General features: G+C 41.3%; 1 protein-coding gene across 1 annotated transcript in view; it reads left to right on the forward strand.

Annotated features, from left to right (window-relative positions):
- dnaaf5 (dynein axonemal assembly factor 5) overlaps positions 1-25,102 on the forward strand; it is a 99,706-nt gene that overhangs the window by 16,323 nt on the left and 58,281 nt on the right. Inside the window, exons 3-4 of the mRNA XM_080206840.1 lie at positions 2,278-2,402; positions 8,229-8,347. Of these exons, the coding sequence (XP_080062966.1) occupies positions 2,278-2,402; positions 8,229-8,347 (244 nt within the window). The remainder of the gene's footprint in view (positions 1-2,277; positions 2,403-8,228; positions 8,348-25,102) is intronic.

Here is a 25,102-nt window from a genome sequence, read left to right on the forward strand (position 1 = left end):
TGACATAGGTTAAGAGGATAGGAGTTCATTTATGCAAATATTATGCAAATTTTCTGTCCCTGTTTTAAATCACGTTTGCCTTTTTATGTATTCATGTTATAAATGCAGATAAAGATATTTATAATCAAAGCATCTACATAAACTTGTCTTAGTACACATATCATCTCTCGACCCCAATTAACTACAGATGAGTTACCTATAATTTATCTCTGCTTGACATTTATATCTTCTTGACTGTTGCATTGCACTGAAGATGAGGGGGAAAATATGAAGTATATGCATTTTTCATTTTGGGCAATTCCATTAACCTCTGTCCTTGGTAAGTAATTGTGATAAAATAGTAATGTCTGTTACTGACAGTGCTGTTCTATCATGATTTCCTGATCAAGGCCAGAAATATCTTCCATGGTAAAGCAAAATGAACAGTTGTTGACAATTACAGAATCTCAATCCTACAGTGCAGGAAGAGGCCATTCGGTCCATTGAGTCTGCACCAACCACAATGCCACCCAAGCCCTATCCCCATAAGTCCATGCATTTACCTTAGCTAATCCCCCTGACACTAAGGGGCAATTTACCATGGCTAATCCATCTAACCCACACATCTTTGGACTGTGGGAAGAAGTCAGAGCACCCGGAGGAAATCCATACAGCCATGGAGAATGTGCAAACTCCACGCACACAGTGACCCAAGCTGGGAATCGAGCCCGAGTTCCTGGCGCTGTGTGGCAGCAATGCGAACCATTGTGCCACCATGCCACTCCCAGAATACAGTTCTTCATAATCAACAATACGGTTCTTCACAGTTTCAAATTGCAGACCCATGGTAAGAATGATAAATTTTCAAGAGAGTGATTCCTAAATTATAATCTGTAGATCATGTGGTCTGACATCAACTCTCTTTTCTCTGTTTAATAGCAACCAATTGATGTTGATGTCCAAAAATGTGCAGTAGAGGTGGATTGTCATGTTAAATTACCCTTATTGTCCTGAGTGTTGGGGGGGTGTAGCGGGTAAAAGGTGGGGTTACAGGGATAGGGCAGAGCTTGGGCCTGGGTAAGAGAATCCATCAGAGAGTCGGTGCAGACTCGATGGACCAAATGGCCTCCTGCACTGTGGGGTTTCTGTGATTCTATGAATTGCTTTATACAGAATTGAGAAAACAAATTCAGATAGTAAGGTAAGGTATATCAGCAGAGTGATGTCTTAAGTTTTGAAGTGAAATTACTTTTGACATGTTTATATTTGTATTATGTTGACAAAGTTGACATATGTATCTTGGTCAATGTAAATAATAGGAGAAAAGGAATAGTCGGGGATAGGAATAATTCAGTTCCTTGAGCTACCTCACCATCCAGTTGCGTCATGATTGATCAGCATCTTAACTCCATCTCTCTGCCTTAGTACAGTGCAGAAGAGGCCACTCAGCCCATCATGTCTGCACTGCCCACAGTTCACCCAGGCCTTATCCTTGTAACCCCACGCAGTCCGTCTAACCTGCACATCTTTGGACTGTGGGAGGAAACGGAGCACCTGGAGGAACCCATGCAGACACAGGGAGAATGTACAAACTCAGCGCAGTATCCCAAGGCCAGAATTGAACCCAGGTCCCTGGCTCTGTGACGCAGCAATGCTTAATTCCTTGCCATCATGCCACCCCAAATAGTGATGTCTGCTACAGATGGTGCCATTCTATCATGATTTGCTGATCAAAGCCAGAAATAAATTTTATTGTGTAATAAAATGAACTGTTGTAGGATGGAAGGGTGTCATCTTGCTGGGATAAGTGACTTTTACCCATTGGACATACTTATGGGAAGGATACAGCTCCTATTTTAATTACACAAATCTTTGTAGGGCATGATACCATAGGTAGGATTACATGTTCTGAAATTCTAGACAGCACGGTGGTTAGCACTGCTGCTTCACAGCTTCAAGGACCTGGGTTTGATTCCCGGCTTGGGTCACTGTGTGGAGTTTGCACATTCTCGTCGTGTCTGCATGGGTTTCCTCTGGGTGCTCCGGTTTCCTCCCACAGTCCAAAGGTGTGCGGGCTAGGTTGATTGGCCGTGCTAAAGTTGTCTCTTAGTGTCCTGAGATGTATAGGTTAGAGGGATTAGTGGGTAAATATGTAGGGATGTGGGGGTAGGGCATGGGCGGGATTGTGGTTGGTGCAGACTTGACGGGCCAAATGGCCTCTTTCTGCACTGTAGGGTTTCTATGGTTCTTAGTGCAGCGAATTATAATTCTAAATTTTGTACTTTGGAACTAAACCAGGTACGCCAAGCTGTTACAGAAGTCGTGGGGAGCTGGCTGCTGGAGCTCAGAGATCGATATTCCTATTTCTACAAGCTCATCCCTCTTCTGCTGAGTAGCTGCAGTGATGAGATTCCTCACGTTAGGTAAAAACACTGAATTGCTCTTTCAAGAACTTGTTTTATTCTTCGTGTTTTTGTTGAATATTTGGATTTAGATTATTGACACTCATTTTTTAAATTTGATTTCTCAATGGATTTTGGAATGGCAAACAATGATAAACGATAACTGTTTCAAAGCAAGATGTGCTATTTCCCCATGCTATGCAAACAGATGAAAGCAAATAACTACATTCATAAGAACATAAGAAATAAGAGCAGGAGTAGGCCATCCTGCCCTTCGAGCCTGCCCCGCCATCCAGTAAGATCATGGCTGATCTGTCGTGGCTCAGTTCCACATTCCCACCCTCTCCCCATAACCCTTAATCCCCTCTCTTATCAAAAAGCCATCAACCCGCGTCTTAAAAATATTTAGCGAGGTAGCCTCCACCACTTCAACGGGCAGAGAATTCCAGAGATTCACCACCCTTTGAGTGAAGAAGTTCTTCCTCAACTCCGTTCTAAGCTGCCCCCGCTTTATCTTGAGGCTGTGCCCCCTAGTCCTACTGTCCTTTCTGAGCGGGAAGAGTCTCTCCACCTCTATCCTATCCATCCCATTCATCATCTTATACGTCTCAATGAGATCTCCCCTCATTCTTCTAAACTCTAACGAGTACAAGCCTAGTTTATTCAGCCTCTCCTCATTGCTCAACCCCCTCAACTCCGGCATCAGCCTAGTAAACCTCCTCTGCACTCCCTCCAAGGCCAAAATATCCTTGTGTAAGTACGGCGCCCAAAACTGCACACAGTACTCCAGCTGCGGCCTCACCAATGCCCTATATAGCCGCAGCAAGACCTCCCTACTTTTATATTCAATCCCCCTCGCTATGAAGGCCAGCATCCCATTTGCCTTCCTGACCACCTGCTGCACCTGAAAGCTGGGTTTTTGCGACTCATGCACAAGGACCCCGAGGTCCCTCTGCACCGTCGCCTGCTGCAGTTTTTCGCCACGTAAGTAATAATCCTTCCTACCATTATTCCTACCAAAGTGGACCACCTTGCACTTGCCAACATTAAATTCCATTTGCCAGTTCCTGGCCCATTCACCCATTCAGTCTCATTAAATTTCTACATTGGAAACTGTGGCACTCTAAAGTGTCGGTTGGCCTAAACATTAGTGGAAATGCTTTCTGGGCATTGGAGCAAGGTTGCAATTCAGTGTGTTTATAAAGTATTTTTGATGTTCCATGTAAAAGATCTGTGTTCTGAAAAGACTTTGAAATATTGTCTGACCTTGTGTAATTTGCACAAAATTACGGGGCATATGTATTCCTTAGGATAACCAGGATTTGAATCTACTGATTGAGAACTTTGAAGCTCAAAAAACTTTTTTTTCCCCTCTGTTGTAAAAGAATGATTTCATATTAGTATGGTTTCAGTTTCTTATTAAAAGAGCAATATTTTAAATTGTGGCTATGTTTTTGGTTCGGGTTTAAAAAAAAGGCAATGTTTTAACTGCAGTAGTTTTCAAAATAAAATAATAGATAATGACACTACTTTGTGTAAGATTTAGGACCAGAAATGCTGCTGCTTAAATGGTACAATAAAAGTGTGCCCAGGAAGTGATGGTTAACAGTGAGGTCGAGTGTCTTGGGCTACAGGAGGACAGAGGTGGGATGGCCAAAAGGACAAATAAGTGGCAGATGCAACTTAACCCTGAAAAGTGTGAAGTGATACAGTTCGGAAGGAGTAACTTGACAAGGAAGTATTCAATGAGTAGCACGATACTAGGAAGTTCTGTGGAACAAAGGGACCTTGACTGAAGACAAGGACATGTTAGTAGGATGGTGAAAAAAGCATATGGGACACTTGCCTTTATCAGTCAAGGCATAGATTATAAAAACAGGGAAGTCATGTTGGAGTTGTGTAGAACTTTGGTGAGAGTACAGAGAGAGTACTGTGTGCAGTTCTGGTTGCCACAGTATAGGAAAGATGTGATTGCACTGGAGAGGGTGTGGAGGAGATTCACCAGGATGGCACATTTAAGTTATAAAGAAAGAGTGGATAGGCTTGGGTTGTTTTCGTTGGAGCAGAGAAGACTGAGGGGTGACCTGACCAAGGTGTACAAGATTGTGATGGACATGGACAGACAAAGAGCAACTGTTCCCCTTAGTTGAAGAGTCAGTCACAAGGGTACACAAGTTCAAACTGAGGGGCAGGAGGTTTAGGAGGGATGTGAGGCAAAACCTTTTTATTTACAGGGTGGTGATAGTCTGGAATGTGCTACCTAGGAGGGTGGTAGAGGCAAATTGCCTTACGTCCTTTAAAAAGCATCTGGATGAGCACCTATACATCATAACATTCTTGGCTTTGGGCCAGGTGTGAGTAAATGGGATTAGGTGGGAAATCAGATGTTTCTCGCATGTTGATGAAGATACAATGAGATGAAGGGCCTCTCACTCTGTCTAGTCCCTCTCACTCTGCTGTGACACAAAATTAGGAATTATTGCAAGCACCCTTATATTTTAAGAAAAAATCCAAAATAGTGGCAGTACCTTTGTTTTGCAAAATGCTTGTTCAGGAACAACTTTCCACAAAACCAATGAAACCAGTGAGCAAATGTTGAGATAAATGGAGGGTGATTTTGACTTGAATTTTTAACACGTAATATCACTCAGCCGTCTGTTAAACACTTCTCCCAACTTCGCTTGAGATGAAACCATAATCAGGAGAGATACTTATTCTGTAGCTAAGTCAACGTTGCACATGTTATACTATGGTCAAAGTCAAAATGGCTTGTGCTGTTTCCTTCATGTTGTCAGATACTTAGTGCAGTGGCTAAATTCAGATTTCTTCAATTCAGGCAAATGGGGATACTCAACTGATGGGAATCAAAATACTGTGAGCCAAAAAGAGAGAATGATTTAAAAATTAATTTTAAATTATTTGTTAATTGACCAACTATAAATTGCATTCAAAATCAGAAGGATGTGTTAAAGTATTCCTGACTGCATTGTGCTCAGGTATTGGTCAGTGTGGAATAATAATTTTAGAGGGGTCAGTTTTTGTGCAAAGCGTGCAGGAAGGTTTTTTGACTCAGTATGTTGATAGGCCAACTAGAGGTGAGGCTATATTGGATTTGGTGCTGGGAAATGAGCCAGACCAGGTGCTAGACTTGGAAGTTGGTGTGCATTTTGGTGATAGTGACCACAATTCAGTTACGTTCACCTTAGTGATGGAAAGGGATAGGCATGAACCTCGGGTCAGTAGTTTTAGCTGGGGGAAGGGTAATCATGAGGCTATTAGGAGAGAATTAGGAAGCATAGGTTGGACTAGGAGACTACAGGGTCTCAGAACGTCCGAAATATGGAATTTTTTCAAGGAGCAGCTACTGCGAGTCCTTGATATGTATGTCCCTGTCAGGCAAGGAGGAATTGGTCGAGCTAAGGAACCGTGGTGCACTAAGAAAGTTGGTTCGCTGGTTAAAAAGAAAAAGGAGGCTTATGTCCGGATGAGACTTGAGGGCTCAGGTAGTGCACTAGAAAGCTTTAGATTGGCTAGGAGGGAGTTAAAGAGTGAGTTAAGAAGGGCTAAAAGAGGACGTGAGAAGACTTTGGCTGATAGGATTAAGGAGAATCCTAAGGCGTTCTATAGATATGTTAAGAACACAAGGTTGGTTAGGGCAAGATTGGGGCCAGTTAGAGACAGCAGTGGGAATTTGTGTGTGGAGCCGGAAGAGATTGGAGAGGCATTGAACCAATATTTCTCTTCGGTGTTCACGCAGGGGGACATAAATGTAGCTGTGGAGAACACTGGGTTACAGGGTTGTAAACTGGACAGTATTGCAGTTGATAAGGAGGATGTGCTAGATATTCTTGAGGGTTTGAAAATAGATAAGTCCCCTGGGCCGGACGGGATTTACCCTAGGATTCTCTGGGAGGCAAGAGAGGCGATTGCAGAGCCTCTGGCTCTGATCTTCAAGTCGTTGTTGGTCACAGGTGTAGTGCAGGAGGATTGGAGGATGGCGAATGTTGTCCCATTGTTTAAGAAGGGGAACAGAGACTTCCCCAGGAATTATAGACTAGTGAGTCTTACTTCTGTTGTGGGTAAGGTTTTAGAAAAAATTATTAGGGATAGGATTTATAGTTATTTGGAGAGTAATGAATTGATTGGAGATAGTCAGCATGGTTTTGTGGAGGGTAGGTCGTGCCTTACTAACCTTATTGAGTATTTTGAGAAAGTGACCAAAGAGGTGGATGGGGGTAAGGCAGTTGACGTAGTAAGGCGTTTGATAAGGTTCACCATGGAAGGCTTCTGCAGAAAATGCAGATGTATGGGATTGAGAGTGATTTAGGTAATTGGGTCAGGAATTGGCTGGCGGATAGGAGACAGAGGGTGGTGGTTGATGATAAGTATTCGTCATGGAGTTCAGTTACGAGTGGTGTGCCTCAGGGATCTGTTTTGGGGCCACTGCTGTTTGTAATTTTTATAAATGATCTGGATGAGGGTATAGTTGGGTGGATTAGTAAATTTGCTGATGACAGCAAAGTCGGAGGTGTGGTAGATAGTGAGGAAGGGTGTCTTAGTTTACAGGGGGACTTGGACAAGTTGCAGAGCTGGGCCGAGAGGTGGCGGATGGAGTTTAATGTGGAAAAGTGTGAGGTAATTCACTTTGGCAGGAATAACAGATGTGTAGAGTGTAGGGCTAACGGTAGGACTCTGAATAGTGTGGATGAACAGAGGGATCTAGGTGTATGTGTACATAGATCCCTGAAAGTTGGGAATCAAGTAGATAGGGTTGTTAGGAAGGCATACGGTGTCTTGGCGTTTATTGGTGGGGGGATTGAATTTAGGAGCCGCAGCGTCATGTTGCAACTGTACAAGACTCTGGTGCGTCCGCACTTGGAGTATTGTGTGCAGTTCTGGTCCCCACATTATAGGAAGGATGTGGAGGCTTTGGAGAGGGTGCAGAGGAGGTTTACCAGGATGTTGCCTGGTATGGAGGGGAGGTCCTATGAGGAGAGACTGAGGGATTTGAGGTTGTTTTCGTTAGAAAGAAGGCGGTTAAGAGGGGACCTTATTGAAACATATAAGATGATTAGAGGTTTAGATAGGGTGGACAGTGATAGCCTTTTTCCTCGGATGGAGAAAGCTAGCACGAGGGGGCATAGCTTTAAATTAAGGGGTGGTAGCTATAGGACGGATGTCAGGGGTAGGTTCTTTACCCAGAGGGTGGTGAGGGATTGGAATGCCCTGCCTGCTGCAGTTGTAGATGCGCCTAGTTTGGGGGCGTTTAAGAGAACCGTGGATAGGTTTATGGATGGAAAGGGTTTGGTTTAGGTTAGAGGGTCATTGCTTTTTAACTGGTCGGCGCAACATCGTGGGCCGAAGGGCCTGTTCTGCGCTGTAATGTTCTATGATTTGGAGAAAAAAGTGTGGAATACACCTATTCTGAGGAGCCAAGAAATTAAGGAAAGCAGTTTCAAATAATATGAGATGACTGAAGAAAAACATTCAAAATAAATAACCGAGTATATTTTTGGAGAAAAATAGGTGAGAATAAAATTATGTATGTAAACACTAGCAGCTTCTAGTGGTGGGGACAAGTAATACATTGTTGAGATATCACAGTATTTCCTTTCATTCATAAGGCATTTCTGTGTTGGCTGACATCCAAAACACACTGGTCTTGAGACCTTGGTCAAGTGGAATTTTCAACCCTAATTGACCTATGAAAGTTAATTTGTACATGAAGTACTGTCACCTTGTTGAAAACAAACTTAAATTGATAATAGCAAGATACAAACACTTTAATAAATAAAATGGTGGTGTTTTGATCTTAGTTTATTTAACCCTCTTGTATTTGCAATGCAGGGAGTTAGCTTCTGATTACTGGAGGAAAATTGGACTCCAGTGGCAACAAGAGAATGAGGATGATCTTAAGGATAAGCTTGACTGGTCAGCCCAGCTCTCGATTCGCTATCCTGCAGGTGGTAGGTGGATAATTTTACATTTTCAAATCACTATTAATTGGTTGGAACAACTCCCCCTCCTTGCATCAAGAAGTATTCCACAGAGCACTGTGGATAAAGCTCAGCAGTACCATTCCTGTGAAATGCCATATGTTTACAGAATATAGTGGCTGATCCAGGTGAGAATTCTTGTCTTGAATGTAAAGAGTGAAATCTGAATAATTATATGCTTATAGAATCCCTACAGTGCAGAGGGAGGCCATTCAGCCCATGGAGTCTGCATTGATTCTCCAATAGATCATCCTACCCAGGCCCATTTTTCTCTCTCTCATCTCTGCAACCCCACGCATTTACCCCGCTAATCCCCCTAACCTAAATGTCTTGGGACACTACGGGGCAATTTATCTAGTGTGATGTTACTTTCATGCACAGCACAAATGTGCAGGTAGTTTGCAATAGATGTTTGGCAGCAGAATGGCAATCTTACTGTGCTAAAATTCTGGATACATGAGATCAAATCCCACCATGGCGATTAGGAAAATTTTAAGTAGTTTAGTAAATCTGGAGTGAACTGCTAGTCTCATCACCCCAGTTATCGCAATGATATTGATGTAAAAACTCTTCATTGATGCATAGCAGGGAAGAAAATGGGAACATGAGAATTTAGGAGTAGGGGTAGGCCATTTGAGACTGCTCCACCATTTAATAAGATCATAGCTGATTTGATTGTGGTCTCAACTCCATTTTGCCCTCACTAACCCCCAACCTTAAAATCTGCCACCCTTACTCAACCTGGCCAAAATGTGTCTCCAGATCCACATCAATTTGGTTGACTCCTAACTGCCCTCTGAAATCAGTGAGTATCAAGCTGCTGCAGAAAATAAAATCACCCTACACCACAGGACTGCAGTAGTTCAGTGCGACAGCCCACCAGCACTTAAGGGCAATTAGGGATCGGTAGTAAATGCTGGTCTTGCCCCAGGTTGTTGAAAATAAATCACAGGGCAATAGTTGTGTGTATAAGAAATATTAATAGTTAATTGAGACATGAAACTTCTCAATTCCTGTTGTGCAATCATTGTTTTATCTTCATGAATGTGATAACAACCCATTAACTTTAAAGAGTATATTGTTCTCACTGATGTTTTCCACCCTTAATCTTATAACAAAATGATCAGATTGTTGAAATAAATAATCTTGCCTAATATTTGCATATGTTCAACCATTGTACAGTTCTCTACATAAAAACCCCTCTGCAATGATCAAAGGAGGTCGATATACATTTCAAATGGAGGATGTTTTAGCTGAGTACGAGCCCCTTGTGTCTACAGTGTTCAGTCAACACTGAGTAATCATACTGATAGCAAGTGAAACTTTTAAACACTTTATCGGGGCAGTTTATAAGTTAAGTGTAATTTTTCTTGTGTTCTTTCTTGCTTTTTCCCCACTCTTTGAACTCATTTTTGTTTCTGATACCTTGTTGTGAGTAGCTTTCTTGCAACTTCTATGAGATGTAACCTTGACATGAAGGTGGGAAGCAAATGGAAGATAATTGAGCAAGACCTATATTTAGACCCAAGTCACCAGGCAAGCTGTGCACAAATTGAATTTTTGCTGTGCCTGAGCAATTTGTTTGCAGTTTCCCAAATCACCATCCTTCTTACCTGAAATACAGTTCAGAAACAAACTGAACCAGCAACTGCTGTGCTTGCTATTCATCTGAAGTATTCAACTATTAAATTGCAAAATGTGGATGAGCCTGCATGCACACCATTATCCAACGTTGGCATGTTGTTCTGATAGTCGGAGCCCAGCACATCAGTGCAAAAGACAAGGCTGAAACATTTGTAACCATTTTGAGCCAGAAGTACCAAGTGGATGATCCAACTTGACCTTCTCCTGAAGCATCGCAAACTTCAGCCAGTTTTACTCATGATGCATGATATTAGGAATTGGCTGAAGGCACTGCTCTGAAACATCAAAGACTATGGGCGCTGACAATATCCTGATTGTCATACTGAATACTTGTGCAGAATTAGCCTAACCTCCAACTAAACTGTTCCAGCGCAGTGTAACACTGGCATTTATCCAATAATGTGGAAAATTGCCTAGAAATGTCCAGTCTGCAAAAAGTAGGAAAATTTCCAAACCATCCAATTACTGCTCTATCAGTCTATTTTAAATCATCAGTGAAGTGATGGAATGTGTCATCAAAAGTGCTATCAAATGACATTTAATCAGCAATAACCTGCTCATGATGCACTGTATGGGTTCTGCCAGGGCACACGATGTCGACGTCATTGAGCCTAAACCCAAGTATAACCAAAAGAGCTGAATTCCAGAAGTCAGTGTGATGGCACTTGATATCATGGCAATCTTTGGCTGAGCTTAGCATCAAGGGAACTCAACAAAATTTAAGTCACTGGGAAAATGCTGAACTGGCTGTAGTCACATCTAGCACAATGGAAGATGGTTGTGTTATTGGAGGGCAATCATCTCATCCCCAGGACAACACTGAGTTCCTCAGGACTGAGTTCTGAGCTCAACTATCTTCAGCTGCTGCATCAATTGATCTTTTCCAACATAAGGTCAGAAGTGCAGTTTTCAGTACCATTTATGACATCTCAGATACTGAAGCAGTCTGGGCCTGCACGTGACGAGACCTGGACAACATTCATTCCTGGACTTATAAATGGCAAGTAACAATCAGAAATACCAGGCAATGATCATATCCACACAGAGAGAAACTAGCCTATTTCCCCATGGCATTCAGTGGCCTTAGGATCGTTGAACTCTAACCCCCCCCCAGGCTTCAAAACCCTGGGGGTTATCACTGACCAGAAATTTATAAGAGCAGATCAGAGGCTGGGGATTCTGCAGTAACTCACTTCTGACTCCTCAAAGCCTGTCCACCATCTACAGGGCACAAATCAAGTGTGATAGAGTGCTTGCCACTTGTCTGGATGAGTGCAACACTCAAGAAGCTTGACACATTCCAAGACAAAGCAGCCTGCTTCATCAGCACCCCATTCATCACATTAAACATTCACTCCCTCCACCACTGAGATGGAATGACAACAGTGTGTTTACAAAATGCGCTGCAGCAACTTGCCATGTTTCTTTCAAAACCCACAACCTCTACCACTTAGAAGGACCAGGGTAACAGATGCAAGGGAGCGTCGCTGCCTTCCAGTTTCCCTCAAAGTCACACACCGTCCTGACTTGGAACTGTATCGCCATTACTTCTCTGTCAGAGTGGAAATCCTGGAAATTGCTTCCTATCGGCACTGTGGGTATACATGCACACAATGGGCTGCAGCAGTTCAAGAAAGCAGCTCACCACCTCTTTCTCAATGACAGTTGGGATTGGCAACAGCTGCTGGCCTTGCCAGACATTTTCAGATCCCAGGAACTAATTTTAAAATGCATTGTTTTTATGTAGTCATGCTTCTTTTCTCTTTCAACATTTCTTCCATTGCTTCCGTTCTACTTGCATGTTCAAGTTACGACTTGATCACTTTAAAAGCTTGCGTTTTGGTGGTGACAATGTTCACTTGATAGGCTAGCACTGGGGCAGTTAAGCTTACTGAAATAAACTCCAGGCCACCCAAGATGGGTTTAGTCTGAAGGCTGCATGTGATTTAGAAAGAATTTCTAATTTTGAACTTGGTAGGAGTTTTGGATTCTCAATAATTTTGAGTTTTCTCTTACTTGGACCTCTTTCTGACTGTATCCCCCTTCCTCAACACGATATCAAAGCACGTGAGGAGGATTACTCGTGGTTCAGTGGGGATGGTGGTGAATTATTCCGAGCTCTCAAAGTTATGACGGGTTAGATGACGAGGAATGTGAGCAGACTCTTATGCAGCATAAACACCTGCATTTATCAGTTGGGCCAAATGGCAGAGTTCTGTGCTGCACGTTCTATGTAATTCTCACGTTGACAAAGTACATATTTACGTGCTTGTTAATCTGTCGAATTCATTTCTCCTTCATTGTACTATGGGGATAAGAACGAACAGCGTCGGGCACCTTGGTTTTACAGCATTTATTCCGGGTGATAGATCTGCTATTGCACTGTGGAACTCGATGTAGGTTTTAGCGGGTGAAAATTAGAAAATGGAAAAGGGTGCAAACAATTTCTCGGTGTTTATCCTGCATCACCTTTTGGAAATTCCTTGCGGGTAATATAATATACCTGCCCCCGTTAAGAAATAGAAGAAACTTGTTATTTTTTCTATTCTGGAATTTGAAATGAAAACACTAGAAGCCAACCATGCAAAATAAAATGCTCAGACCTCATGGTCATTGAGAACAAACAGGTGCAAGCTCATTACTCTCAAACCAGAAACTAAGATTTATGCTGTTCTGGGTCAGACCTCTGTGTTTTGAATTGGAAGATGAGCTGGGCAGCCTGTTCATACATCAAGGGTAATAAATAGAGGTGGGTATCTTGGGTATTTTGTTCCAATGCAGGAGAATTTATAGGCCATTGCTAGAGATATTAGCCTTTTGGATAATCTTAACTTCTACAAATTAGTGTTTCGTGGAGTAGGATTGCCATTACAATGTTTGTTTCCTTTTTGTATTCATTTAACTTGACTTCAGTTACTTATCTGAAGCCTCTTTTTAACAATTTATGGAGAGGAAAGGAAAGCAAATTGATTAATTGTTAGCTGACAGAGACATGGGAGTTCTGTACCCATCTGCAGGCAGGAGCAAGGGATAGTTGACCTGATGTCATCTTAGAATATTGGATTGTATAATGTTCCATGGGTTGTCTTCATGCATCTTCCATATCCTTACAGCTGCTGTGGTGATCACCGGGCTTGCTGCTAATCTCTAGAGCAGCTCTTACATTGAATGTCCATAACTTTGCAATTGAACTGCACCAGTAGTTTGTGTTACATTGATGCGAAGTGTATAGTGTAAAATTGAACCCTCTGGCAGTTTGCAGAGGGAGGAGGCTGATTGGCTTATTGAAGTTGATGGTTGCAAAATCTTCCACTTGCATATCTAATTTTTAAATACTGTTCATTTTGGAAGATTATTAACGCAATGCCTTGTACTGGTTAAATATCTGGTCCTGTCTCTCCAGAGTTCCTGCATTTGAGACAGATCACTGGACAAAGTCAAGATTCTGTGGAAGAGGAATTGTCCCCTAGAATATATAATGGAAGAAGCATTAAATAAATTGTGTACTGGTGGGAGACATGTTGGTGCAGGGCACACATTCAACAAAATTAGCAAAAATGCAGAGGTGCGAGGAAGAATTGTGATCTGGGATGCGCTGCCTGAAAGAGTGATTGAAACAGACTCAATTCTATCTTAAAAAGGGAATTAGATAAATAAGGCAGGGGTGTGGGTCTAGCTGAGTAGCTTTTACAGTGACCTAGCACAAACACAAATGACCAAATGACTGTCTGCTGTGTTGCAGCCATTTTTGTATTACTATGATTGTGTGTATTTGAAAAGGCTAAAATGCCATGCTCTGGGGAAAGAACAGGAAAGTGAGACTAATTAAATAGATCTTTTAAAAGCATAGACAGAATGGGCTGAATCATCCCTTTCTATGCTGTACAATTTCATTATCTTAGGTTATAAATATTTTCATTCCATGAGACCAGTGTATATTTCAATAAAAAAATTAACGGTGAAGGAGTTTAGAAACTAAGACTGCAAATTATATGTGCCCTGTGTGAATATGGTATTGGTGGTTACATTACTGGACTCTAATCCAGTGACATGATTTCAAGTTGTGCCCTTAAGAAGCTGACGTTAGTTCTTTAAGGAACAATCTGGAAATGAAAAGCTGGGAGAGTTGCTGTCCTTGTTAGGTTTGGCTGTTAACTGCCCTTGAGTATCAAACCTCTCAGTGGTTCAAGAGAAAACCCACCGTCTCAACCCTTCAAGAGTTGGGCACTAAATGCCAGTCTTAAATGACATCCGCATTCTGAAAATAAATTTTGGGGTGGGGGGTGGGAGCAGTTGTCTCAGATATTAGCTTTATGTAAAGGATCAAACAGGCACTTAACAGTGTGCAGATACTTTTGCATCGGTTATACCTTAAAATGATTTTGTAGATTACAAATACTTCACTAAATCTATAGATTAACCCTGTAACCCACATAGTTGTTTCCTATAACTCTGAGAATTCCCAGATGTACGTACAACTGCAAAGTTGAAGATTTATTCAGTGCAGGTCTGCTTCTTTGCAGCATTATTGCTTAGTTTATTGACTTTTAAAGGCATCTTGACAAATACATGAATAGAGTGGGAATGGAGGGATATGGTCCCTGGAAGGTTAGGGGGTTTTGGTTCAGTTGGGCAGCATGGTCAGTGCAGGCTTGGAGGGCCAAAGGGCCAGTTCCTGTGATGTAATTTTCTTTGTACTTTATTCTTTAGTCATGATATCTGCTAGTCCATCTCAAAACTATTTTGAAGGACAAGGACAATCAGTGCATTGGAACACCCACACATTCAAAATCTCCTCCAAGCTGCACACCATCCTGACTTGGAATTGTATCACTGTTCCTTCACTGCTGGATCAAAATCCTGGAACTTTCTTCCTAAGAGCACTGCTGATGTTGCAACAACATTGGACTTCAGTGGTTCAAGCGGCTTGCCATCACCATTTCAGGGGGATTTGGGGATTAAATGGAAGATACCCTTTGACAGTGTTTCATGAATCAATAAATAATGTTAAACTCTTAATCAGCAGGTAGTGGGTGAGAAGCAGGACATTTATAGCCTTTGATTCTAGAAAGCAGCAACCAAGGGTCAAGCTAAATGAAATTTAGAATCTTTTTAACTAGCAGTGCAAGTGTTGCTGGAATAATAGAAAGAAGGTTGAACGAAGCCTGGTGGTGTGGTGTAGAGCGAGGAGCTCCTTGACCTGTTTCTCACGATTGGGATATATAAAGACATTTGTATCCTGGAAGTGGGATAAAAAGAGACAACAGCATTCATGCTGGTAAATTTAAAGGACTTTCTCCTGCCTGTATGCCATAATTTTCATAATGAAACTTGAAATGCCCCAAAATCATCCGATATCATAAGAATTGAAAAATGGCGAGATAAAATATATTTCTCAATGGAGAGGATCAGTGATTTTTAACAGTACTGCCGATTATATTCGTGGAGTCTTGCTCTTGATTCAAAAGCTTCCATGTTTTGTGTTGCTCTTGGGCAGGACCCTATGACTCAAGTATAGCTTCACCAAATCTAAAATCTTAGTGCCCAAAATAATAAACAGAAAACGTCTTTAATTATTTTGGCTATTAGTATTAAACTGTCTTTCCTGAGAAATCCTTGCATTAAGTGGTTAAAAACTGTAATATCGGACTTCTTTTTCAGTTTTATGTTTTATTGAAAAAAAAACTAATTAATAACTTTAATATTGTTTAACTTTACAGTCTGAAATGTATTTCCATGGAACCATACAATCCCTACAGTGCAGAAGAAGGCCACTCAGCCCTTTGAGTCTGTGCCAACTCTACTAAAGAGTATCTTGCTCAGGACCACCCATCTACCCTATCCCCATAACCCATGCATTTTACCATAACTAATTCCCCAACCTACACATCTTTGGACACTTGGGGGCACATCTTGGGACTTCGTAGAAAGAAAAATCATTAGGTTATAATCCAATATTGTTCTTTGGAAATAACACATCACGTAGTGTTTCTTTTATTATATCTCTATTGCCATTGTGGAATGTTTTAATGCTTGAAAAATTCCTGATTAATCTCAAATATAAACAGATGCACAGTTCAGGTCTCCTTATTTAAAGAAAGATGTAAATGCAGAAACAGTTCAGAGAAGGTTTGTAGACTAATGGAACTATAAAACCACAGAATCCCTACAGTACAGAAGGAGCCCATCTGGCCCATCACCAACTCTCCAAAGAGCATCTTACCCAGGCCCACCCCCACTCTGCACTATTCCTGTAACTCTGCGCATTTACCATGGCTCATACACCTAACCTACACATCTTTGGGCTGTGGGGAAGACACTGGAGCACCTGAAGAAACCCACGCAGACATGGGGAAGAACATGCACACTGCACACAGTTACCCAAGGTCAGAATTTAACCTAGGTGCTGTGAGGCTTTGATTGCCAGGAATGAGTGGGTTGTCTTATTGATGAAAAGTTGGAGAGGTTGGATTTATAACTGCTAGAATTTAAAGAAGTAAGAGGCAACTTGATCAAAACCTTTAAGTTCCTGGGGGATAATGACAGAGTGGATGTGGAGAAGATGTTTGTTTTTGTCAGAGAATCTAGAACTAGGGGTCACTGACTAAAAATAAGGGTTCTCTCAAATCCTGAATAACTGTCTCCCCAAAGTAATTTAAATGTTTATTTAAGTAGAAATCGACTTGTGGACTAAGTGAGTTAAAAGCAGAACATCACAGCCACTTGTACTTGAAAAGGCCATTCCTGGTGAAGACCAGGGAAGGAGTTTTAATATGGAGCATCGAGGAAGGGTCCAGGAGTCTTCAGCACTCCGGCATAAACAACTTTAAAGCAGCAACTAAAATTGGGTGTGCGGTTCAGCTATACAATGTGTCAAGTGGGCCTTGCAAAGGAGCCGAGAGGTTGGCTTTTGCTGAAGATGTAGATGGTCATAATCATAGAATCCCTAAAGTGCAGAAGGAGGTTATTCCGCCGATCAAGCCTGCACTGACAATTATCCCATGCACACCCTATCCCAGTAACCCCATGTATTTACCTTGCTAATCCCCCTGACACTAAGGATCAATTTATCATGGCCAATTAACCTAATCTACAAATTTTTGAGAGGAAACTGGAGCAGCTGAAGGAAATTCAAGCAGACATAGGGAGAATGTGCAAACTCCACACAGACAGTGACCTGAGGCTGGAATTGAACCCGGGTCCCTGGCGCTGTGGGGCAGCAGTGCTAACCACTGTGCCATCATGCCATCCCTTAGAATGTTTAAAAAGCTAAACAAAATAAGTTTGAACATTTTTTGATCTTTGGAACCTACCAAATGAACAGGAAAATTGCACAACCTTAAGTTTTGCTATCCCTGGAATATTCCTTTTATTTGAAAAATATTTATCAGTTCTTGGCCACACATGTTGAATGACCCTGAATTGTGGCATTCAATTAACGTCACAATATTTCTACAATTGTAAGCTGTGAAGAATATTGTGTGCTGCAGTTCTTCAAACCTTGCTCCTATCTGAAGTTTCGAGCATTTCAGAATTTTCTGTGACTTTGATCTTAACTAAGGTTGTTTTTTTTTGTGATTGGTTCGTTATAAGATGCCTTCTTGGCTGCCAATTTCCCCTCAAGATTAAGAGTTGTATTTTTGTTTTCAGCAAGCTGCTGTATTGAAAGAAAGCTGAGGAATTTTGTAGGAGATTGAAGTTTGATTTGTGATGTCATAAAGAATGTCATGCAGAAAATGTTTATTTTCTGTCTGTATCAGATAGCTTTGCAGCTACAAATCTCAAATCTTACAATAATTTACTTTCCCCACTCCCTAATTTTAAATGTCTAATTTTGTCATTTTTCACTCTTTTACTGAGACAATGAATGGGGTGACCAGTTTGCAAGCCTCTAATGATTGGCAGTATGGTGTAATTGACCTCTCAAAATAATCTGCAAAAGTAACCTGGGCAGTGCACTTCTACTTTTCCTTCTTGTTGATAGAGTAGGATGGGTAGGAGTGGGATCCGTTGTATTTCCTACCTGTTTAGAAGCCAGTTGCAATTTTTAATAGTTTTTTCAGTGAATGTAGTAAAATGTCTGATTACAACATGGGATGTGCCAGATGACCATCCTTAGTTCATAGAATCCCTTGAGTGCAGAAGGAGGCCATTTACACCATCAAGTCTGCACTGACAGAGTATCTTACCAAATCCCTTTTGCCCCACACATCCCTGTAACCCCACGCATTTAACATGGCTAATCTACCTAACCTGCGCTTCTTTGGACAGTGGGAGAAAACCGAAGCACCCCGAGGAAACCCACAGAGACATAGGGAAAACATGCGAACTCCCCACAGTCACCTGTGGCCAGAATTAAACCCAGGTCCCTGGCACAGTGAGGCAGCAGTGCTAACTACTATGCCACTGCGCTGCCCTAGTTGGCAGGGCAAAATGATACTTGGTATGCAATATATTGGTGCATCTCAGGATAAAATTTGCCCAGTTTCTTTTCCCTTCTGCATTTGCAGCGTGCACTCAGGTTTTGATTTTGGTCATTCAGTTTGCGATGCAATCATAATTTCATATTTTTCCTGTTCTGAAGTTTACTTCTAAGACTTTATGAACCAGGACTTTATCACTATTTTTCTTTTTATCTTTCCTCTTTTTCTCTTGTCCTACTTTCCTACCAAACAAATCCCTAAATTACATTCAGCCAGAGCAAAATGAATAGGTCGGCTACCCTGCAAACAACTTATTAATTTCTGAATAGACTGTGTTATAACATGCCTGTGAAAGTTATTGTCTAAACTTTTCTGATCTTAAGATGTTACTGTTCAGGAAAGAGATTAGACTGAAAGCAGTTTGAAGTTCTTCAGGTCTGCAGCCCACAATAAACACCACTAGTGTTGAAATTAACAAGTTCATTCATGACTTCTGTATCAGTGATTGTTCAACAGAGAAACTCCAAGGGCAAGATAATCCTGGCTCTTAAATCTTCTTTTATTTTGAACAGAAAAACCTTTCTTCATTCAAAGGTGCATAATGCTTTAAGGATTCTGTATCTTAATGTGAGGGTAGTTTTTTTTATTCTGGTGGTGAAGACTTGAAGTTTTTAAATGTCAGGTGGTGTACCCCGTGGTCACTTGTCTCCTGTGAGATGTTTTTGATTGGCATCAGGGGCAATTTTCCAAATTTTTTGTTTCCTGAAATTGGCCTGGGGAATTTTTAAAAACTTCTTAGGGAAGAGTCAAGGGTCAGATTTTCAACTTGCAACGTGGTTGAATGGGCAGACTTGATGAATCATCATTTTGTATATTGATATATTGGACTTATTTGTCCTCTGAATAACCTGACTGGGTATTTAATGAATTTCTATCAGCAAAGTGAATTCTCAAAGCAAGAGTCTCCAGATAAAAGGTTAATTTTGACTTCTTTCAGGTAAATGTCATGTATTTTCAAAAGCTTGTTCTCATGGCAAATGTTGTATGAAATACTTATTAAAAGCCAAACATGAGCACCTGAGCAACAGAGGCAAGACTGTCTTTATTGTCCATTCTTGCATCGCCCTAAGAGGAGGATGATGGGCTTCCTTCTTGAACTTTGCAGTCTTTGTAGTGTCACAGTAATGGGAATGGGCTCACAACACAGGTGGCTGAGGACAGGCAGCTGCATGCTAGTTAGTGAGAAATGGTGGCATGCTTTCCAATGCTCTAATTTAACAGATTCTTACTGGAAATATTCATGATTCTGTTGGCAGCAACACCAGAGAAAGCATACCACTCCTTTAAATTCGGATCTCCCATCCCAAGTGCGAACTTGACGTTGGCAATAATATCTGCTGTAAGTGATTCATTTTAATGCATATATTTTTTAATCATAACCAGCGGGATTTCCACAAACACAATTCTGTTTACGATCAACATTTTTAGTGGCTAGCCTGCATTTTTGATGACCGGCCACTGGAACCAAACTGTGTTTTTCAGCGGGCAGCGATCAAAACCAAAATACTCATTTTAGACCGTATGTAATATGGATGACCCCCTCACTTTCCTTTGAAGCTTTGTCCATCTGCTTCCCTTATTAGCCCTCAAAAAGTTAATGTGGCCTCTGAGCGCTCAGAGCTAGCTAGCAAATGCATAAGTTTATGAGGGCAAAAGCATTGCTGCCAAACATTTTTCATGGAACGTCACAGGTTGCTGTGAATTAACGAGTGGGTAGCAGCTGGATGAGAAATTTTAGGCACCGAGTCAAAAATGTAGGCGCGTTGGCAATGAAAACTTGTGGCTAAATCGAGACCTGAGTGAGCTTCAGAAGAAGTAATATCATCGGAAGCCTACTCTTCAATCTTTTTTTTGCTGACTTCTGACACGGGGAACGAACGATCTCTGCAGAAATCTCTACAGAAACTATTTAATGGCTCAAACAGAAGAAAATGCAGGTGGAAGTGCAGTAGTGAAATTTACGTTAAATATTATTTTCTGCCATCTCCAATAATGGATAATTCAGATTTGCTGTGGCTTACACAATTAAAGAGTATCTCCACCTGCTTTTCCTCCCCCACTCCCAACTTTTATGTTGCACTGCAAGGATTATTGACACCATTATGGGAAAAGAGGTGCAAGCTTAACTGCACAATATTCCTTTTACTTTAAATCTTGAGTTTTTTTCTCTCTCTGATGCCAAAGCTTCAACTTTCACACCTTTCTGTCACCTTGAGTTCAATCAAAGCCCCTGTACTGTGATTAAAATCAGCAAGAAAACCATCCTGGCTGCAACTCATGCCTTCTTGATAGTGGCCATGTTTCACAATCAACAAAGGGATAGTACTATCTCTGGAGGCACTAAGACCCACCTAGGATAGCACCAGAGACTGTAGTCACCGCCCCTTCACACACACATTCACTCAAACAATTTTTGTATAAACTGAGATTCATCCTGGATAAATGGGCAAGTGGCCCATCTTCTTATATTGTAAAAGGTCTGCCAGCAAGATGATAAGATTGCTAACCAGGCCTTTAAAAAACATTGGACATTTAAAAGCTAGCGCGTGGAAGGGTGGTTCTTTTCCAGTGGCGCTGTGAAATCTGTCCTGCTCACCTGCCCCAAATGACACAAGAAAAGTAATTACACAAGTGCTTTATTGTTGGCTTGTTATAATGTCACTTTTCAGGTGCACACAGCATTCCATCACCCATATCGCAAAGAAAAAGTTTGTTTTATATGTTGATGCATATTTTGTTCCCTTTGGGGAATAATGGGGAATTGTTGGAAGGATTGCAACAGCAACGTGAAAGTTCCTTCCCTGACCAACGAATCCCGGAGTGGGACTTGAATCCCAGATTTTGCTTCAGAGCCAGGAGACTATCTACTGTGCCACAAGACATCCACAGAAAAAAAACTGTGGGTGCAACTGTCACATTTAGAATTTATCCCCACCATCTGAATTTAAGTAGTGTTTCTCTGCTCTTCTAAATGAAGGATGGTAGTTTGGGGAATGGAGCATGCTCCATTTTGAGAACCCAGTTTCAACATCAAACATTATTAGGAGAGCTAAAGCACAGTTTGATGTAAAGTAAACATTATACCTTTACTCCAACCCTTGAAACAAAGCTCAGTGCGCACCATTTCTTTCAGTAGTGATCTTATGGCCTCTTTGAACATGATTATTATTTTTGTGTTGGAGGCTTGTGCTCTTTGGGGATTGGAGTGAAAGCTACCCTTTTTTTATTCATAGGACATGGGCATTGCTGGCTGGCCTGCATTTATTGTCCATCCCTAGTTGACTTTGAGAAGCTAATGGTAAGCTGCCTTCTTGAATTGCTGCAGTCCATGTTCTTTGGGTTGACCCACAATAGGGAGGGAATTCCAGGATTTTGACCCAATGACTGTGAAGTTATGGCGATATATTTCCAAGTCAGGATGGTGAGTAGCTTGGAGGGGAATTTGCAGGTAGTGGTGTTCCCATTTATATGTTGCCCTTGTCCTTCTAGATGGAAATGGTTGTGTGTTTGGAAGGTGCTGTCTAAGGATTTTCGGTGGATTGATGCAGTGCATCTTGTCGATAGTATCAGTGTTGGAGGGATTGAATGTTTGTAGATGCAGTGCCAATCAAGTGGGCTGCTCTGTCCTGGATGGTGTCAAGATTCTTGTGTTGTTGGAGCTGCACCCATCCAGGCAAGTGGGGAGTATTGCATCACACTGCTGACTTATGCCTTGTAGATGATGGATAGGCTATGGGGAGTCAGGAGGTGAGTTACTCGCCACAGTATTTGTAGCTTCTGACCTGCTCTTGTAGTCATTGTGTTTATGTGGTGAGTCTGATTGAGTTTCTGGTCAGTGGTAACCCTGAAGATGTTGACGGTGGGGGATTCAGTGATGGTTACAAGTATTGAATGTTGAGGGGCGGTGGTTAGAGTATCTCTTATTGATGGTGGTCATTGCCTGGCATGTGTGGTACGAATGTTATTTCCCACTTGTCGATCCAAGCCTGGATATTGTCCAGATCTTGTTGCATTCGAACATGGACTGCTTCAGTACCTGAGGAGTTGCGAATGGTGCTGAACATTGTGCAATCATTGGCGAACATCCCCACTTCTGACGTAATGATGGAGGGAAGGTCATTGATGAAGCAGCTGAAGGTTGTAGGGCTTAGGACACTACCCTGAAGGACTCCTGCGTACCTGTGGTGGAGCCGAGATGACTGACCCTCCACATCCACAACCATCTTCATACATACCAAGTATGACTCCAACCAGTGGAGAGTTTGCTGAGTCATCCCATTTGAAAGTCTTGTACCCATTGGATAGTGGAAACTTTCATCCCATCATGCTGGTTCCTAAGGTCCAGATGCGAACAGCTAGTTTCTAATTCACTATACCACCTGCATTTCCAAAATTGTGCATTTTCAAATATGCTGTTATGAAGTAATTTCATCTTTCAAGCTAAAATTATATTAACCATTACTTGTAAAGGGTATTTTAAAATTGGGAGCGTGTTGAAAGATAACATTTACAAGTACCTTGGGTAATTTTTTTTGTACCAAATATCAAAAACTCTAATAATCCTGGTGATGTCAGGCTTGACTCTCTGGTAGCTTGTTGCCTCCGAGTCAGATGCTACTGGGTTCAAGCCAACTAGAGATTTGATATAAATAATGTAGGCTGATGCATCAGTATGGCACTGACCGATTAGAGCCAGTGCATTATCTAAAGTTTTTTTCAGATGATATCCCACTTGTCATCTTGAATAATCAGTAGATCCAAGGCAAAATTCAAAGAAGAATTTTCTATCAAAGCAGGATTAGGCTACTGAGTTGGATAATCAGCCATGATCATAATGAATGGTGGAGCAGGCTCGAAGAACCAAATGACTGCCTCCTGCTCCTATCTTCAATGTACCTAAGAGCACTAGACTTCACTTGGTGTCCTGGTTAACAATCACTCCAATAACTCTGAGGCTTGGGGGAGAAGAAGAGAGATACTTCATTGGCTATGGAAGCCTTGGGACGAGATCCTTAAAGATTCAAGTTCTTTCTTCGATTACATTTCAAAGAAGAAACCCAGTTGACCCCTGTATTTTTATGCATCAACAAGCAATGACATTAGATAGCACTGCTTGTGTATTATGTATACATGATCACGATTTGTCTGTGATATTAAGAAGTGGTATTGTTAGCCCTCTTTTGAAATGCTTATTTCAGAACTTACTCACCACCTTATAACAAAGATGGCAATTAAAATAGGGTGACACCTGCCAACTTTCAGCAAAGCAGTTTTTGCAATCAGTTATTTTGTGGTATCCAAGATATCCAAAACCCTTTAAAGTCTTTGAGCTTTGACCAAATAGTGACCTAAAGATTTAAATATGTTTCAAATGTTGCAGGTTAAAAAATGGTTGTGAGCTATTAGTGCACATTCCTTACTGGTTAGAACTATTGGAACTGATCTATTGCCAGAATGCCTTGGAAAAGCCACTTGTTGATAAAGTTCTCTTCAAATATGTATTGAATATTTAGATGGTTGGTTATGCCTTAGTTATCTTTGTCTTTCTAGGAGCACAGATGAGGATTTTGCTGAAAAATAATTTGACTTTTTAGTAAGATTCCTAACAGGGTACCACCTGTTTATGCAACACGTGTCTTGTCATACTACTTCTGTCTCTGCCTCTTGGTCGATTTATAGTCTGATTCCTGAGCTTGGAGAAACATGATGCACAGAATAACAGGTGTAACAATGGACACGGGGAAGAATTTGCTGTTGCAACTCAAGAGGGTGAGCTCCCAAAAGGACAAAAAGGTTAAATTGTGTGCAGAATTTTGACGGCAAGCGGACACTGGGTCCAAATGCTGACAACCTGCTAGTTTCCTCATCCCAGTTGCTGCCACAGTCTCTTCTTACCGCCTTGCATCCTTCTCTGCTGCTATTCAGTCAAAAATAAGTCTGCACACATGTTCACATTTTAAATGTTTGATCATTAACTTACATGGATGCAGTAAACACAAATGCAGTACGCCGATATATAACTGGTAAAAATGATTTAATTCTTTGCAGATTTGATTATTGACCTTGAATTATGATGTTGCCTGAACATATTTTCCACAGGAAAAACAAGGCAGTGGAGTGAGTATTAGGTTGTACAATTAATTAAGAGAAAACTTGCACTACTTTCTCTGTTAGCAGAGGAAATTGTTCTCCACCATATGATGGAATGTTCCTGTAATAACTCAGGAAGCTCGACTGGAAAGGAATGGTATTTATTGTTAATCATAAAATAAAGCCACTGCTGTGTGCTGTACATACACAAATCCAAACTTTCTTTTTATTTGGACAATTCATCCAAATACATTAGGAAATGACAATCCAAATACATTATATTTCACAATAATATTATTAAAACTACAAACTGATATAAACACAATGTCAACAGCAAATAAACCTTCCTTAATATAGCAGCAAACAACATTCCTTCCATTGAAAATGGCATCAATTGTAAGTTATCTGTTGCCTTCCAAAGTTTTCTTTGAGGTTTCATCAACTGGGGCAATAATTCTGCAGACCCTTCCCTGGTCGTCTGCCTTAGAAAGGGCTCAGGTGATGAGAT

This window comes from Carcharhinus amblyrhynchos, chromosome 18 (genome assembly GCF_965287045.1).
Source record: "Carcharhinus amblyrhynchos chromosome 18, sCarAmb.v2.hapA, whole genome shotgun sequence".
Taxonomy (NCBI): Eukaryota; Metazoa; Chordata; class Chondrichthyes; order Carcharhiniformes; family Carcharhinidae; genus Carcharhinus; species Carcharhinus amblyrhynchos.